At 41.9% G+C, this 17,032-nt stretch overlaps 1 protein-coding gene across 1 annotated transcript in view; it reads left to right on the top strand.

Moving 5' to 3' along the window:
• USH2A (usherin) overlaps positions 1–17,032 on the top strand; it is a 737,336-nt gene that overhangs the window by 666,733 nt on the left and 53,571 nt on the right. Inside the window, exons 55-57 of the mRNA XM_060127145.1 lie at positions 12,729–12,938; positions 14,996–15,234; positions 16,106–16,314. Coding sequence (XP_059983128.1) covers positions 12,729–12,938; positions 14,996–15,234; positions 16,106–16,314 — 658 coding nt within the window. The remainder of the gene's footprint in view (positions 1–12,728; positions 12,939–14,995; positions 15,235–16,105; positions 16,315–17,032) is intronic.

Genomic DNA, 17,032 nt, shown 5'->3' with positions numbered 1-17,032 from the left:
CTTCGCTGGCTGTTCAGTGGTGAAGACTTCGATTTCCCAGGCTACCCTGGTGGCGCAGTGGTTGAGAGTCCGCCTGCCGATGCAGGGGACACGGGTTCGTGCCTCAGTCCGGGAAGATCCCACATGCCGCGGAGCGGCTGGGCCCATGAGCCATGGCCACTGAGCCTGCGCGTCCGGAGCCTGTGCTCCACAACGGGAGAGGTCACAACAGTGAGAGGCCCGCGTACCGCAAAAAAAACGACTTTGTCTTCCAATTCGGGGAGTGCAGTTTCGATCCCTGGTCGGGGAGCTAAGATTCCACATGCCTCGTGGCCAAAAAACCAAAATATAAAACAGAAGCAATATTGTAACAAATTCAATAAAGGCTTTAAAAATGGTCCACATCAAAAAATAATATTTAAAAAAAAAGGGTGTATTATGAGAACTAAGAAATTTTGTGTGTCCAGCAGGATGCCTGCTACACAGTAGGGCCGCCTCCCCACTCTACCCTCAGCCTCCCACTAAATAAAAGAAGGAGGTGCTTTCTTCCAAGAGGGAAAAGAGCCAGGTTAACAAAATTCTTATGTCACTAACAGTCATTAAGCCGGTGTTAGAATGTAAACATCTCTAACCAAGAGCACAATTGGCTCTGAAGGTGTGATGCCCCTTTGATGCGACAGTTCAACCTTCCTGGTCCTTGCTACTCTCTTCCCAGGAAAAGAATGACTTGCCCATGTTCCCACGGATAAGATTCTCTCGAACTCTGATAGTCTGATTCTACATTTCTGTGACTGGTAACTTGCTTCAGATTCCTTGTTTTCTCTTGCCATCACCCTTAACTCATTCCTCTCTTAAGAGATTTTTGGTATCGTATTTAGAGAAAATTCATTGAGCATGTTTTCTGTTTGGCTTTCGGCTTGCATTTAATCAGGTATGAATCCCCCTAATGTATTTCTGACTGGCGTGAGGCTGTTGTCTGGTTAGTTTCTCCTACGGGATCTAAGCTGCTCCCCCCCACGACTCCCACAGCTCAAGGTTTTAAATGATTTATTGCTATTGGCTGACTCAAGCCGTGCATGCGTTCTAACACCTTAGAGCCTGAGCGCCACAGCTTAGACTGAAGACCATCAGGACATTTCGTGAATGGAAATCTGAATTCTGGCACTCGGGCCAGGGACCGTGTTCTTTTTGGCCATCAGGTCTTTTGTTGCAACAGGAGGTCATCTCTACCTGTGAGGGCGCACAGGAGCACGTCTGTTCTTTTTCTGTCCCTCATGGCACCCCCTAGGGCTCTACTCCTAAGCCTTTTGTCAGCGATCTCTACGTTGCCTTTGAGACAAGTTACTCGTCTGAAGATGGGTTGCTTCTCACCTTCCTGTTGACCCAACTCACTTAAGCCATGATTGATCCTCCTGTCTCTGTGTTGGAAGCTTGTTGGCTGGGCGTAAAACGTTCAATGCAACCAAGTTTTCTCCGAGTGAATGTAGGTAATGTAGAATTCCAACCTGCCCTCATGGCTTTTCACAAACGGTTCCTGCTCAGCGAGGTGGCCATAAAAATGAAGGTTCTCCAAAGTCACCTGAAACTTAGGAAAGGGTGAGACATGTTTTCCTTCTTTCCCTTTATCCTCTAAGTTGAGGATTTACTAACTTGTAGTTATTACGCAGCCACCAAGTTCAGAGCGTATGTCTAGTTGCTAGGATTGGTGCAGGAGGCTAAAAACCATGGACTCTGCCTCTCAGGGGCTTAAAGTTGAGTTAATAAGACAAAGAAACAGACAACTCCTCATCTTCAGGGACAGCCCAGTCCCACACCAAACTCTCCTGGACACTCTCATTCCACTGTCTGGCCAGATGGTCTTGAGGAGCACGCGTGGTTCCTTGACATTAAAGACGAGAAGCATTCCACAGAGACATGAGGAGGGACTCTTTCTCTATTTCTGCAGTCTCACAAAAGATGCTCTTTCCAAATGTCTCCATCCTTATGAGCAAATGCATCTCTCAGCCTGCACACCGTTATTGATACCTTGGAAGGGTTCAAAGTGTTCTCCCCTCCAGCAGTCAGAATCTCAGCAGGAAGCAGTTAAATGTCAAAAGGACATTTAAAGAGAATTTAATGAAAAGACTTTATGGAGGTATGGGCAGGATTAAGAGAATCAATAAGGGATATTAACATATTCTGGGACTAGCCATAGCCAGAAGCCATTACCTCTAGACCTAAAAGGACAAGAGGAAGAAGCTGTTTCCGGAATCCAGTAAATGCTATAGCCAGTGGGGTGGGGCTGCCATTCAGAAGCTGTGCCCATAGAGAAGGAACACAGACTGTTGCCAAACCAGGATGCCAAAGAGAGAGAGAAGGAGAAAACAAAACCTTTCTCCTTCTTTTGTAAAGCAGTTTGCAGAACCAGCTTCACGGGCTACAGAGAGGAGCAGGGAAGGGCAGAGAATGGATCTGGGGACAAACAGAGAATACCCAGCACATCCCCTGTAGCCCAGATTGGCGCCGCTTCTCACCCATGTTGTGACAATACCTTCTCCAGTAGAATTCTTTTTGGGCTAGAGGATCACCTGGCAAGCTTTGGCTTGCCACTGCGATTATTGATAAAACACTAAGTAACTCTGAAGGCTTTAGGAGGATTGCACTTAAGTACTTGGGCTAATGGTGTATTTCCATTAAGTTCCAAATAAATGTCTTTGTCTGTATGAAGCAATCAAATCTACAGACGGTGACAAACACGTTAACATATTGAAGTAAATCAGATGCCGTCGATGAAAATCTTTAAGAAGATGGTCGAGGTTTTCTCTTGTAAATTGATTTATCTATCTGTTGGTGGATCTGATCATTACTAAGATGCCTATAAGTGTCTAGGAAACGGTACAGTTCTCTCCCAAAGGCATATTTTCAATGGAAATTGGAAACAAAATTCTTCACTTCAAAGAATCCATTGAATTGCTTCACCATTTTCTTTTTACATACTTTGGGGTGCTTTTGAGAAATTTTAATTCATAATAATGTTAAATGGAGGATGCCACCCAATCAACAGATTTTGATGCTGCAGCAATATTTCTGAAAAGCCAGGCTTTTATTTATTCTAACCCTCAGAGCTCTAGAGTGGAGAAGTACCCAGAGGCAGAGACACAGAGAGATGAGGGCTGACCTCAGAATGTAGTGAGGGTTTTCAGATCTATTGTCGATCCGTAACAGCTAAATGGACCCAGAAGTGAGTTACAGAATTGCTGTTTAGTCTCACTTTCTCTTCCAAGGGGTCATATCCTGACTTTTCACACAAATAATATAATAATAACCATCGCTTCCTATGTGCTAAAGACTATGTCAAAAATTTTACGTACATTAACTCATAATAATCATTTGAGACAAGGATTATTCTGAACAATTACCCTTAGAAATCCGAGGCACTGCGAGGTTAGTTAACATACCCAAGGATGCAGCCGGTGAGCAGGAGAACTCGAATTTGAATATAGTAATTCAAGTTCTAAAGTCTGTGTTCTTAAATTCATCCTCCGGTTACTCCAGATTGTGTTTGTGTACAGCTCTGGGGCTTTCAAAATCTTAATAAAATATTTACAAATGTACTTATCCACCACCGCATTCCTCAAAATTTATAGCAACTTTATTGCATGTAAATCTCAGAATAGTCCTGTGAGGTAGAGATTATTTTTTCCATATAATCAGGAAACTGAATGACCCAGTGAGGTGCCCAGTCAGAAGACGTTAGAGTCAGAACTTGAGTCCAGACGTTCTGATCCCAAATCCCATCCTCATTCTGCTGAAGCACAGTGTCCTCAAGTCACACCCATCAGGAGCATGAACTCCTGACTCTGCAAAGATAAACTGACTCGAGTTGTAATCTAGGCTGCATGACTTACTGGTTCTGTGTTCTCAGCCAGTAATTTACTCTCTAAGCCTCAGTTTCCTTACCTGTAAAATTGGGAATGAAAAAGCCTACCTTAGTAGTTTTACTGACCAGCGTTCTTAGCCTCCTTAATCAATATAAATTGATCAGAGGCCAGACAAGAAATTCAGGCAAGGCTTTATCGGGGCCCTTGCTGCAGCAGGAGGGGAGCGAGAACAAGCAACAGGTCTCCTTGCTTGCTCGCCCAGACAGCGGGGAGCTGGTTCCTTACATGGGGTGAGGGTAGGGATGTGTCCGTGGGTCGGGTCAGAGGGTGGCTTAGGTGATCTGTCCACGCCTTTGGTGATGTTGAGTGCAGGGGGCATGTGCCGTCCCCCACTTCTGCTCCTGGCTCTTCAGAAGTGGCAGTTGGCTTTTTTTGGTCTTCTTGTATCTTGTTGTCCATAATTTTGCCCCAAACTTGCATGCACACAGTTATTTTTAGTCCCTTGTAGTTTCTTTGTATTTTGTAGCTCGAGGAGACGTTTGTCCAGATGCAAGCACTGCTGCAAAGGGTCCCAGGTCCCAGCCTGTTTCAGTAGGATTGCTGTGAGCTTTAATTAAGTTAATTGAAAGGCCAGGACAGTGTCACTCACATATAAAAGTAAAATTTAAGATATAAATATATAGGAATTAGTCAATATCCAGTTATCCCTCTACAATGTAAGTCAGATAGTCGCTCCTTTACAGGGAACCCTCCCTTGGCCTCCCATGAAATGCAGACTCCTCTCTGGCTCAGTGAGGTCTTTCATGGTCTGACTTTTGTCCACATCTGTCATCATCCTGTCACTCTCTGGCCCTTACTCTCCAAGTCCAGCTGCACCAAACTTTTTTGAGACTCCAGCCTCATGGCCTTTTGCGCTTGCCCTCCCTTTGCCTAGAATGTTCTCCCCCCAGGTCTTCATATGGTGGCCTCCTTCTTGTCCTTAGTATCCCAGCTTATCACCTCCTGAGAGCACCTCCTGGACAACTCAACCATTCTCTACTCCATTGCTACAGGCTGTAAGTTGTTTCCTTTCTAGCATGTATCATCTCCTTTTTGTTTTGTGTTTATTGGCTGGCTCTCCCTAACAGGGTGTTAACTCCAGCCTTGTTCCCTGTTGTCTCCCCAGCTCATAGAATAGTGCCTGGAACATAGAATGGCTCAGTGAGTACGGATGATAAATAATCTTACCTAGTTAACTATACTATCACTTCTTGAGATGTTAATCATGATGGGTGATTGTGAGCTTAGCTTACTGTAGCAACTAATTCTGGAGAAAGGATATGTTTCCAGTGTTACGTTAGTAGGGTATAGTTATGATCTCAGTTAACACAGCGGAATTTTTACACATGTTTGGAACAGTAGGGAAAGTATTTGAGTAGCAATTGCCTCTGTATAACATGCAATATTGTTTAAAGCATGACACGTGGCAGCAGGTATGGATGCTGTGATGTTTGCGGTCATTGTCACCACCTCACTTTGGGGCTGTTCTCTGCAGAAACAGCCAGCCCGTGCAGGGGTCAATGACAGCTCTAGGGCAGGATCTCAAACACTTACAAGATGTGTCCAGACCCTCCTTCAATGGAAAAAAGTAGAGAGTTCAGGCTTTTACATCACATACCTGTATTAGAAGGCTGGCCCTGCCACATACCAAGGTGCATAAACTTCTCCGTACCTCTGTTTCCCTGTGTGTAAACTGGTGATGATGCTAATACCAGCCTCATAGGATTGCTGAGTGGATGAAATAAACGAGTACATGTAATACCCTTATAAAAGTATAAGTGCTCAATAAACCCATGACCTACTTTTACGTATCCTCCATGAGAGCTGGATGGGACTGGGTTCCTATTTTCTCTCAGGGAGAGCAGACACAAGCAATAAAAAGGAGTATGATAAATTCCAAATTTTCATTATCATTACGAACATCACATGGAAGCTAGTTTCAGTATTCCCCACTAATGCTGAAGCCAATTTTCCCCTCCTTATATTTTAGAAGAGAGCCATTAATATTTGTTGAGCACCCACAAAGGGCAAGGCTGTGTGCTCAGCAGTAGTGACAGAAGACACCCATTTCTAGCAAGGAAAACGTCTTATAATCTCTTTACTAGCTTCACATCTCTGAATTTCAAAAGCACCGGTAGAAAGGAACACAATGTTCTGCTGTACCCTTCGTCCCCTGGGTCCCAGAATTCAATTAAAATTGTGTTCCATCTTGTCCGATCCGAAGTGTTTTAGATTAAAGAAGCCCGGAAGGCAAGGACCCTATCTGTAAAAGCATAACTATTAATGGACCCAGCAAAGCACCATGCAAACAGAGATGCTGAGAAAAGTCCACCTGATGAGGAAAGAAAATCAGATAGGTAGATGGTTAAACAGATAGCTACACAGAGCTTTTCAGCAAGTTATTCCTTTATGACTGCAGCCTACAGGACTGTTCATGAAATTTTTTTAAAAAGTCTTGTTATCATTTCAGATTTATTGCCTTCCCTTTTTAGCCACGAGTCTCTCTTAACCACGTGTCCGTTTTGGCATGTTGCTCTTCGCACATATTCAAAACCCACGGCAAGCTACCCTTTAAAAAGACATTAGCGTGAGTGCCATGGGAAAATATACTCCAAGGTTGTAGATGAATTGATATGATTTCCTTGATTGTATCTTTCTATTTATGAGGCATAATTTATGAGTGCTGGAGAGCAAACTGCAGTGAGTGATGACTAACTACAGCCCAAGTCATAAATCAGGAGCAGTGAAAAAAGAGGTGATTTTGATCGAATCTATTGAATTAGCTGTTGGCCTCAGCCAATACAGGTACCGGAAAGACCTTTTTAATATCTATTTGTCTCTCTTCTGGGAGTGTGATAACAATCTCATTACATGCCCCTAAGAAACAAATAATTTAATTGTTTGCCTGTTAACATGCAACCTATTTACTCTTCTTATTAATTACTGGCATGGCTGTTCATGTTGGATTTTTGTTTACTTCTGATGTGAATCGTCACGAAAATATATTCACATTCTCCAGTTTTTATAATGATGTTGCCTCCCTAACGCTGCTTGATATGAAACAATATTGTTGAAATGTCTCTGTTTCATCAAAAATTATCATTATTCCACAAGGAAGTGTGTTTTAGAATATCACAGAAGTTGCAGAGAACTGAAAAATCCCTCCATGTATTAATCCTCTGAGAGTAGCAGTTATACTGCAACTCATAACAAACAGCCTGGAAGAAAAAGCAAAATCTCAAATTGCTTCAAGGACAAGGATAGCCACTGTCACTTACATTAGGAGTCAACAGATTAGAGGGTTTTTGTGAAAGATCACTGGCTGAATTTGCTTATTCCTGTGATCCATTTTTATATGGAATATGATAGCAAATACAAGACCAAGTAGACATCAGCTGGATGCTAACAGTATAGAACGCATCACTAGGTATGGCCTCTTGGTCTCATCAAGACTTGTAGCATTTCCCCAGCCAAAAGAATCATAAGGTATTTTTACCATTAAGGACTTTTTTATTCCACGATCAAGGAAAAACACATCAAGAAACCCTGGAAATGTGGAAATGTACATTAAGGGTTTCTCTTTGCAGTGAGGCTGCACTTGGAAAGTATCAGTCCTGGGGAATGTTATTTTAGAAAGCTATGAGCCATTGAGTGAAACAACGCATTGAAATGAAAACTGCTTTACAGTTAAGTGTGGAAATTGTGCTAAAGCATAACTAGGTCAGTAACATAAGCACCCAACGGGCCACCACTCTAAGAGAATTTCTGAAGCATCTCCCCTTCTCCCATCCTCGGCAGAGTCATGGGTCCTTCTCTTTCTCTTTCACAAAATTTATTACAAGTGCTTCCATTCACAAATCTTGCTTTCCTTCTGGAATAAAATTAGAAGGAGAAATGTTGTATGAGAGGAACTAGGAGCATTTTAGAATAGTTAATACTATTCATCTGGGCTGTAAAGAAAAAATAGACCCAACAAGTTCCAGAAAGATCAGTGTTTCAAGAAATTTGCACCTGGAGTGAAAACTAGACAGCAAATGGTTGTTCTCCAAAGCTAGTGAACTCTGGTTCTGCTTGGAACTGTGGCCACTGTAATAAACTCAGTGGTGATCATTGCAGTTGTAACATATGCAACCAGATACATGCTGTGTGCTTATTTGAATGGCTGAAGGTAATGACAAAAGTAATGCAAAGTACAACTCTAAATAGACAACACATGAACAGAAATTGAAAAAATGTATGGTGCCTAGATTTGTGTACCTGGTTCTATAGAGAAGAGCTCTCTATGTTTCTCAAATAAGACTGGGCACAAGAATCACTTGGAAATCTGTTAAAAAGGCAGGTTCTGAGATCTTTTCACTATAAATTATCTTACAAGAACGCAAGATGATTTTGATGATTGTAGCCAAGGAACACATTTTGACAAAGACTCCTCTGAAGGCAGATTTCTAAGAGGCAGTTTTCAACAGAGGACAAACAACTGAGCCCATTGTTTCCACAGCAATGAGATCTGGGCAGCGTGGTGACAGATGCTGACATCTCATGTAATTAAAACTTTATAAAGCAAACTACAGTGATTAGACCTGGGGGATGGGAGGGGAGCAGAGTAAATAAAAGAACAATTTTATTTTTTAATGGAAAACGGCATAAAGATGGTAATAGTCACTAGTTAGATATCAAAAATTAGATTGAGAACAAATAGATCTATTCTTTCACTAGTCAGTTATAGAATTTATGGTTAGATCATTTTAGTTATTTTTAATGTATTCAAATAGTTAACCTGTGTTTTCCATGACGTCTTCTTACATTGTAACTCCTTTCGCTGTTTCACCCAAAACGTTAGAGAGGAAAACACCCCAACTTGGCCAGTCCTGACTTGTTCTCATTTTTAACAGCTCTGCATTGGGAAGTTCCTAACTCTTATGTGTGTGTGTGTGTGTGTGTGTGTGTGTGTGTGTGTGTGTACACACACATGTTCATTAAACCCAAATAATAAGTTACTTTAGTGGAAATTTTAATCATCTAATTTTTTTATTATAAAAAAATATGTTCAATTCCACTAATGCTGTGGGTTTAAGGATATTCTGAATAAACGAAAGATAAAAGTATCCTTATATTTTTTTCTCTTGGCCATGGAATTCATAAGCTGTACTTCTGTTTCCAGCTCTTAAAATGTCCCTTCTTTTTTGTGAGTAGCTCACGCACTGTTTATATACTCAATGATGATGTGAGGGAATCTTGGGATACAAACCAGGTGGATTGGCTTATCAGTTAGGTAACAAGTAGATAGATAGGCGATAGATGATAGGTAGATAGATAGATAGGATAGATTGAGATAGACAAAGTAGGCAACTCTACGTCTGTTCTCAAGATATTTAATTTCTTGATTCGTTAAAAATAAAAGATCAGGGCATATTACTCAAATTTTCCCACTCAAGATCTCTGCTTTTTCTTTCTCTACCATATAAAGATGGACCCAAATCTTGGGGCCATTATTTCTCAGTAGAAGTAAATCATAAGCATAATCTGTTAGTATTTTTATCCTGAACCTTGAACGATACTTTAGTTCCTTTATCTTTTTTTAATAAATTTATTTATTTTATTTTACTGTTTTACTCTATTCTTTTTGGCTGCGTTGGGTCTTCGTTGCTGCGCGTGGCTTTCTCTAGTTGCGGCAAGCGGGGGCTGCTCTTCGTTGTGGCACGCGGGCTTCTCATTGCTGTGGCTTCTGTTGTTGCGGAGCATGGGCTCTCGGCGCGCGGGCTTCAGTAGTTGTAGCTCGTGGGCTATAGAGCGTAGTCTCGGTAGTTGTGGCGCACGGGCTTAGTTGCTCCACGGCATGTGGGATCTTCCCAGACCAGGGCTTGAACCCGAGTCCCCAGAATTGGCAGGCGGATTCTTAACCACTGAGCCACCAGGAAAGCCCTAGTTCCTCTATCTCTTGCTTAGCTGGGCACAGACAAAAATCTACAGCGATTTTTGGATAAAGGACTTTTTACCTCGAGAGAGAGAGACAGAGAGAGAAAGAAAGAATATCACTGACAGTTTCTTTTTGACTTTTCTTCTGGTGGTTTGGTATAAGGTACAATGCCTTGTTGGTGCAAGATCTGTGAAATCCATAATGCTTCATTAGCACAGCTTTCTCTTCATTGTAACAGCTTTCATTTCCAGAGGAGCTCATGTAAATAGGCTGCTCCTGCTTTGCATAAGCATGTTGATTTATATGAATGCTATTTTGATCTCAAATTGATTGAATACTAAAAAGAAAGACTAGGAAAAAAGCACTGTATTATGAAGGTCTCTTGTCAAAGACAAAAGACGCTAGATCCTACATACATTTCCACTTACTGATGGGGAATTCTGTATTGCCTAGGTTTTAGAAGAGAATATTTCTCAAGATCCATAGCAAAATACCACACTATTGAGATGCAAGTATTTGAAAATACCATGGATTAAATTACGTTTTGGAACTAGGACTCCTCCACCCCCGTTTGCCCAAGTAGCGCAGAAAGGCATGAGGTCTAGTCCCATCTGCCAACAGCAGCATTAAAAAGCCTTAATAGATGGGATGCTCAGTAATTAATTGGCAACTTGCTGAACTTTTGTCAAGCCTGGTTGCACTTTCCTCCTTGTGTTCTCTATCCTTTGTGGCCCCCACTAAAATTCTGTATACCCTTAAATCACCAACCAACCAAAGCCCTTCTCTTGGCAAAGAATTTGATATCAATATGTGCACCTTATTTTGCATCCCTTTCTCAAGAATATTTTCCTTTCAGTCTTTGTTACTCGTCGTGTAATCAAAAATACTCCACCGCAAGACATTCACAGTAACAGAGGTTGGTCTAGAGCAGACTGGGGAGTCCACGACTCCTTCTCATCAGCCCTGAAATCTGACCTCCTCACCAATTACCTCCTATAGCTACCCTCCCTGTTGTAAGACTGACCATGGCCATTCCAGAGCGGATGCTAAGAGCAGCTACAGTTGTGTTCTGCCCTGTACTCTAGTTTCCATGGAGCCTAGCTTTCCCATTGCTAAGACAGTTTCCTGGGCCTATCAGAACAAACCTCTATCATTCGAGACAACCTGGGCATGTCTGTTTACCCTTGCAAGCTAAGAGACTTTACCCAATCCAGAATTGCAGGTAGGTAATTGTCTATAGAAAAATCATTTCATATTCATGATCCTGAGTATCTTATTTATGTGTATGGATGACATACAGAATCAAAAGCACAGTTTACTGGGAAGAGCAATAAAGTTTATTGGCGAGTAGAATTCTAGTTTCAGCTCTAGTGACTTCTGTCACCTTGAACGAGAGTCACATTTCAGAGCCTTGATTTCCTCATCTGTAAAAGGGGCTAATAATACATTCTCCAGCCACCTTACGAGGTTGTGTTGTGAGGACCAAGTCAGCGAACGTTTGTTAAAGTGCTTTGTAAAGTATAGAATTTATACAGATGTTAGTGGTTATTATGCAAACTATGAGAGAAATGGATCAGAGCTCTGAAAAGAACAGGTTCTGCTTTGTAAGTAGGTTAGTTACCTCTCTTTAAAATGTGGCATGTATGTCAACTATTTCTCAATAAAGCCGGGGGAGAAAACGGGGTTTCTGACAATCCTATCAGCAAGAGGCTGGAGATTTGCATTTGACAGCAATCCAGGAGCAATTCAACATCAGAAATTTTACTTTTACAAAGAAATCTGCAAAAAAAAAAAAAAAGTACAGGAACACTGATAGAAGTTAGCCTAAGTACTGAAAATCTCTCCAATATTTATTTATTCTCTTAAAATTATTATTGATGCGAAAGCAAAATAAACAAAAATGAAACTAAACTCTCACTGCAAAGTATTCTCCTACAGTGTTTTCTAAATATCTCGTATTTTGAACATTCTGCATGCTCTTTTAACACTGCACACCTAGAACGTGTGTACTATAGAATCAAACAAGTTTTCCAGACTTGTCTTTAAAAGCTCAGAACAAATTTATACATATGTATATATATATATACACACACCTATATAATTATATAAAACATGTATATATCATATAATGGTATATATTGTAATTATTATCTATAGCGTATATATTGTATATATTGTAATATTTGTGTGTGTGTGTTTACATATATAAATACACAGAGACACCAAATGAGGGAACAATTTCCTGAGGTCAGACCTGCACAACATGAAAGCTTACTAAGGAAGACTCCTAGACGTGCAGACAGTCTGCTCGGATTGCTGTTTAGATCTATCATCCTGATTGATCACTGTGTGGTTGGCTATTATTGGGCCTAATTTAACCCTATCCACTCACACATCCATCTCCTCTGTCTATTGTACCTGACATTCTACAAATCACTTACTCATGCAAATGATGACCTAAGGCAACCTCTTAGGATATTCGTGTTTAATTATACAAATGGTGCTTGATAAATAAGATTACACCTCCTTCCATATGTTTATTCCCTCCTTGATGAAAGGAAAATTCAATTTTCATGCAGATTGGGCGGGGCCGGGGTTTAAGAATTGCTGAGTTTTATGGAGTCTGCAGATCCATCCAGTCTGCAGAAGCTGACAAAATCACTCCACACCCCGCACAGAGATGAGCAGTTTTTCATTAGGCTTAAATCAGCCATCAGCCAGCTTGCGTTCAGAAATCGGGACTCTAATAGGACCCCCTCTGTGTTCACAGGGTCAAAGGCTAAACACAGGAAGGACCCGCCCTCCTTTGCAATTACAAAGTTGCAAGATGCAAGTTTATCTCATTCTGTTGTTTTCAGTTGCTCTGAGTTGCCAACTTCTCTGCAGCCTGAAGTTTTCAGGCTTTTGACTGGTCTTACTGATTTCTTTTTGAGGTCTGGGCCGTGAATTCAGCAGGAAAAGCCTCCAGTAGCTGGACGCGGTGTAGAACTGGGCCCGCCCCCCCGGAAGGTCTCAGGGCCCCCAAGTTCCATGCGGTCTCTGCCACCCAAGCAGTGGTCAACATCAGCGCCCCGCAGAAGCCCAACGGGATTGTCAGTCTCTACAGATTGTTCTCCAACGATACCAGCGGGGCCCAAACGGTGGTGAGCAGCAGCATTCTGATCGGTTTATTTAAAACAAATCATAGGGGCTTCCCCGGTGGCGCAGTGGTTGAGAGTCCGCCTGCCGATGCAGGCGACGCGGTTTCGTGCCCCGGTCCGCGAAGATCCCACATGCCACGGAGCGGCTGGGCCCGTGAGCCGTGGCCGCTGAGCCTGTGCGTCCGCAGCCTGTGCTCCACAACGGAAAAATCACAAACTATGGTGTCCTTGCTTTTTCTTCCCCTTGATACTTCTTTCTTATCCATCTGTTCTCAATTGCCCTGTGGTGACCTTAGTGGCCCAAAGATCCCTCTGCAAAGAAATAGCGTTAGGAAACGTACAGAATATATGTAAATGCTCTGGGAGAGGAGGGCTAAATGTGGTATTAAAGACTCCACAGATCTTTTAAGGAACCTAAGACTTTAGAGATAGCCAAATTAGTTGAATTAATTTAATTAGAAAACACATGTCAAGCACTCAGCGTAGTAGTGGCTTATAGTAAGGGGCCAACAAAGGGTCTCTGTTGGTGGTGTAAATCTTAACATGAAAAAGGAAAAAGTAGAGCAAAGGATATCCTCGGAATCCCCATTTTGGCACGAGCAAATCTCTAACAGCACACTGAAATCTCAGACTTTGTTTTGGTGACTTCTAGAAAGTTCTAGGTCTTTGGAAGAAACAACAGAACAGCTCAGCTCAGCCCTACTCCGCTGTTCGTGTATTAACACATTTGGGGCACATCGAGGAGACAGGATGGTCTGTGGAGGGAAATCATCTTTCACACTGTGTTTTAGCCAAGTCGGTCACTGAAAGGGACACTAAATAATCAACTAGACCAGTTCCTGCATTATTTAAATGAAGAGACTACCTGCCAGGGGATGAAGTCTCTTCTCTCTGCAGGACAGCTGGTGTCACTCTCACATTTCTCATAAATAAGTATAGATTAGAATACTTTGTTCACACAAACCTCATAGAGAAATTGCACAGATCCTGGTATGACATGATAAATTATTTAGACCAATCGAGGGAACAATTTTGGCAAGTGTGGAGAAATCCTCTGAGGCCAGCGTAGCAGGTAGTGAAACACAATTTCAAAAGATAACTCACATGCAAGGAAGTCTTGTATGGAATGTTAAAGAAATATTAGCATATTTTCTACAAGGCTTCCGATTCAATAAATATAGATGATGTAAATACAATCAACCCTTGATTATCCATGCTTATAAAATGATAATATTAATAAACTCAAATAATTTCTATTTGGAGTGCCTTGTATGCATTTTTTTAAACAACAGGTAGCTCTTCTTAATTAAATGTTGCTTATGTCAATGTGAAAATGAGTTTCTAGTTTCTGAGCTCTTCTATTCCGAAGAGCACTTAGGAAAAGCACAATAAGGTAAAAATATTTGCTCCAGAGAAACCAAAAAGTTTATAATGCAACAAAGATAATTGAGAAAAAACCATATTTCATACAGATCCATACCCTTAGAGGAAGACATGGACTTTCAAACTCTTAAATATGTAAATATACAAATAGATAATATATATTTCAAGCTCTTAAATACTCAACTCTAAGATTTGAGGGGATTTGAGGGGAGTTTTGACCCCAAAATTACATGCAAGTAACAATGGCAGAATATGGACCTTAGTGAGTGTTGACTTAGAAATATAATATAATAAATATAATTCAAATATAGATTTTGTTTTTCGAAAAGGCATCATTCTGAGGGTCACAGAACCCGGTCAGTATTTTGTGATTTTTTGAGCCATTTTCTAATATCTCTTTATGGTAATAGACAACATTGTTCCCTGTGATTTCTACCCTGTTGCCTCAAACTTCTATCAAACTGTTATCTCATTGCATGTTTTTGCATGTTTAGGCCATGCCTCTCCAGCTGGATTGGTCATTCCTCAGGGTAAATATTGTGATAGATGCCAGGGTGCATCTCCCAGAGCAACTAGCACGGCACTCTATTCATAGAACGCATGGTACACGATAAAAATGAACCAACTGTCTGTGACTTGCCACTGGGCCTCATCTAGTCTTCTCTCTCCTCCTGCAGCTGGCTGAAGGCCTGGCCACCCAGCAGACGCTTCATGGCCTGCAGCCCTTCACGACCTACTCCATTGGGGTGGAGGCCTGTACTTGCTTCAATTGTTGCAGCCAAGGGCCAACAGCAGAGCTGAGAACTCCTTCTGCTCCGCCATCAGGACTGTCCTGTCCCCAGATCCAGACACTGGCCTCGAGGACAGCCTCCTTCCAGTGGAGTCCCCCACTGTTCCCCAACGGCGTCATTCAAAGGTAGCGTGGGAGAGCCAAAAGGACAAAGAAACCGAAATAAGGCATGAACACGGACACGCAGCTACCCAGCCCTCCCCAAGGAAGACTTGCTGATTGAACAGACACCTATAGCAACTTAGACAAATCAATTGATTTGAGTGGTCACATTCCCCACAAAGTGTTTCAATCATAAATCAGCTAAGGATAGCAAGGTGAACAACAAAATTTTCTTTAAATAAGAAAGGCGAGGCAAGGACTTCCCTGGCGGTCCAGTGGCTAAGACTCAGCACTTCCACTGCAGGGGGCACGGGATCGATCCCTGGTCCCTCATGCCACGCAATGCATCCAAAAAATAAAAAAGGACAAGGCAGTGTGTTCCCATTCATTGAAAGGATGTGCTCTTCCTCATGGTTCCCTGGAATGTTTCATTCTACAGGGCTCAGCTAGAACATAAGGAACTTCTGTGACTAAATCAGAATTTCCTTGATCTAATTTAAAATGTCGTAATGAACCACTGTTTGAAAGACCACAGAAGTTATTTCACTCAAGATAATCTGGAGGAAAAAAAGATATTCTTTATTTTCAACAGAGAAGAACAGTTTTATCACTCTCTTCTAAAAAGAGAGAAATATCTTATCTCTACCAACAAGGATTCCTGGCTGCTGGGTGGACAGCAACATGTGTATACATGTGACTTCTCTTATCATTTCTCTGGTTCCATCTGCTGCCCATTTCCAACAGCATTAAATAAAGTGTTTCTGAGAACAGTCTCCCACCAATGGGAATTTGAAAGAGCTGGCAGTTCAGTGAGAACAAAAGATCAACAGGTTTAAAAGAGAGTGAGACTGATTCCTTTGCCTGTTTTCTCTTTACGTGTCCATTCTCATTCCAGCTATGAGCTCCAGCTCTACATGGCCTGCCCCCCGGATTCAGCCACCCCCTGTACTCCCAGCCAAACCGAGACAAAGTACGCTGGGCCAGCGCTGAGAGCCAGCCTCGGGGGTCTCCAGCCCTACACCACCTACAAGCTGAGGGTGGTGGCCCACAATGATTTGGGCAGCACGGCCTCTGACTGGATCAGCTTCATCACCCAAAAAGAATGTGAGTAGAAGTGGCTGCCGCCATAAGCCAGAAAGGTAGGAGGGCAGCCGCAGGGGAAGCCTGTCCTGAAAGGTAGGGGGAAAACAGTTTGCTAAAAGGGCTGAGTGTTCAGTTCCTTCGAATGCTACTGAGACATCAGTGAACATGACTATGGGGGAAAAATGCCCATTGGATTCAATAACAGGAGATCAAGAGTGAATTTAGGAAGATTTTTCATGTAGCAATGGGATGAAAACCAATTAAGGGAAAGCTAATACATGGGTAAGATGACTTTTTTTCTTTCTTTATTTTGAGCTAACTTTTTAGAGAAGTTTGCCATTCCTTTTCTTTTCAAATGACGTGGCGTCATAGCTCGCATTTCTGGAAAGCTTTGATATACGGCGCTGCCAGGAAAAGCAGAAGGGCTACTGAGTGCAGAAAAGGGCAATTAGCTAATCCGTTGGGGCCTCCTGACATTTCTATAAAATAAGTCCTTTTCAGATTTTATAAGGTTTATATGTCTACTGTTTTAAAATGGCAAATACAAAAGGTATTAAGAATAAAATAAGTACTTGTAATTAGAGCCAGCTACGTCATTTGTGGGTTCCACTGGAAAATCAAAATATGGGGCCCCTTGTTCAAAAATCGTTAACAATTTCAAGATAATGACAGCAGAGCATCAAACTAAGTCCATAATTCTTCTACATGAGGGGTCCTGGGCATCTGCGCAGGTCACACA

Source organism: Lagenorhynchus albirostris, chromosome 2 (genome assembly GCF_949774975.1).
Source record: "Lagenorhynchus albirostris chromosome 2, mLagAlb1.1, whole genome shotgun sequence".
NCBI lineage: Eukaryota > Metazoa > Chordata > Mammalia > Artiodactyla > Delphinidae > Lagenorhynchus > Lagenorhynchus albirostris.
The sequence above is the reverse complement of the archived record's forward strand: the minus strand, read 5'-3'. Positions and strand labels throughout refer to the sequence as shown.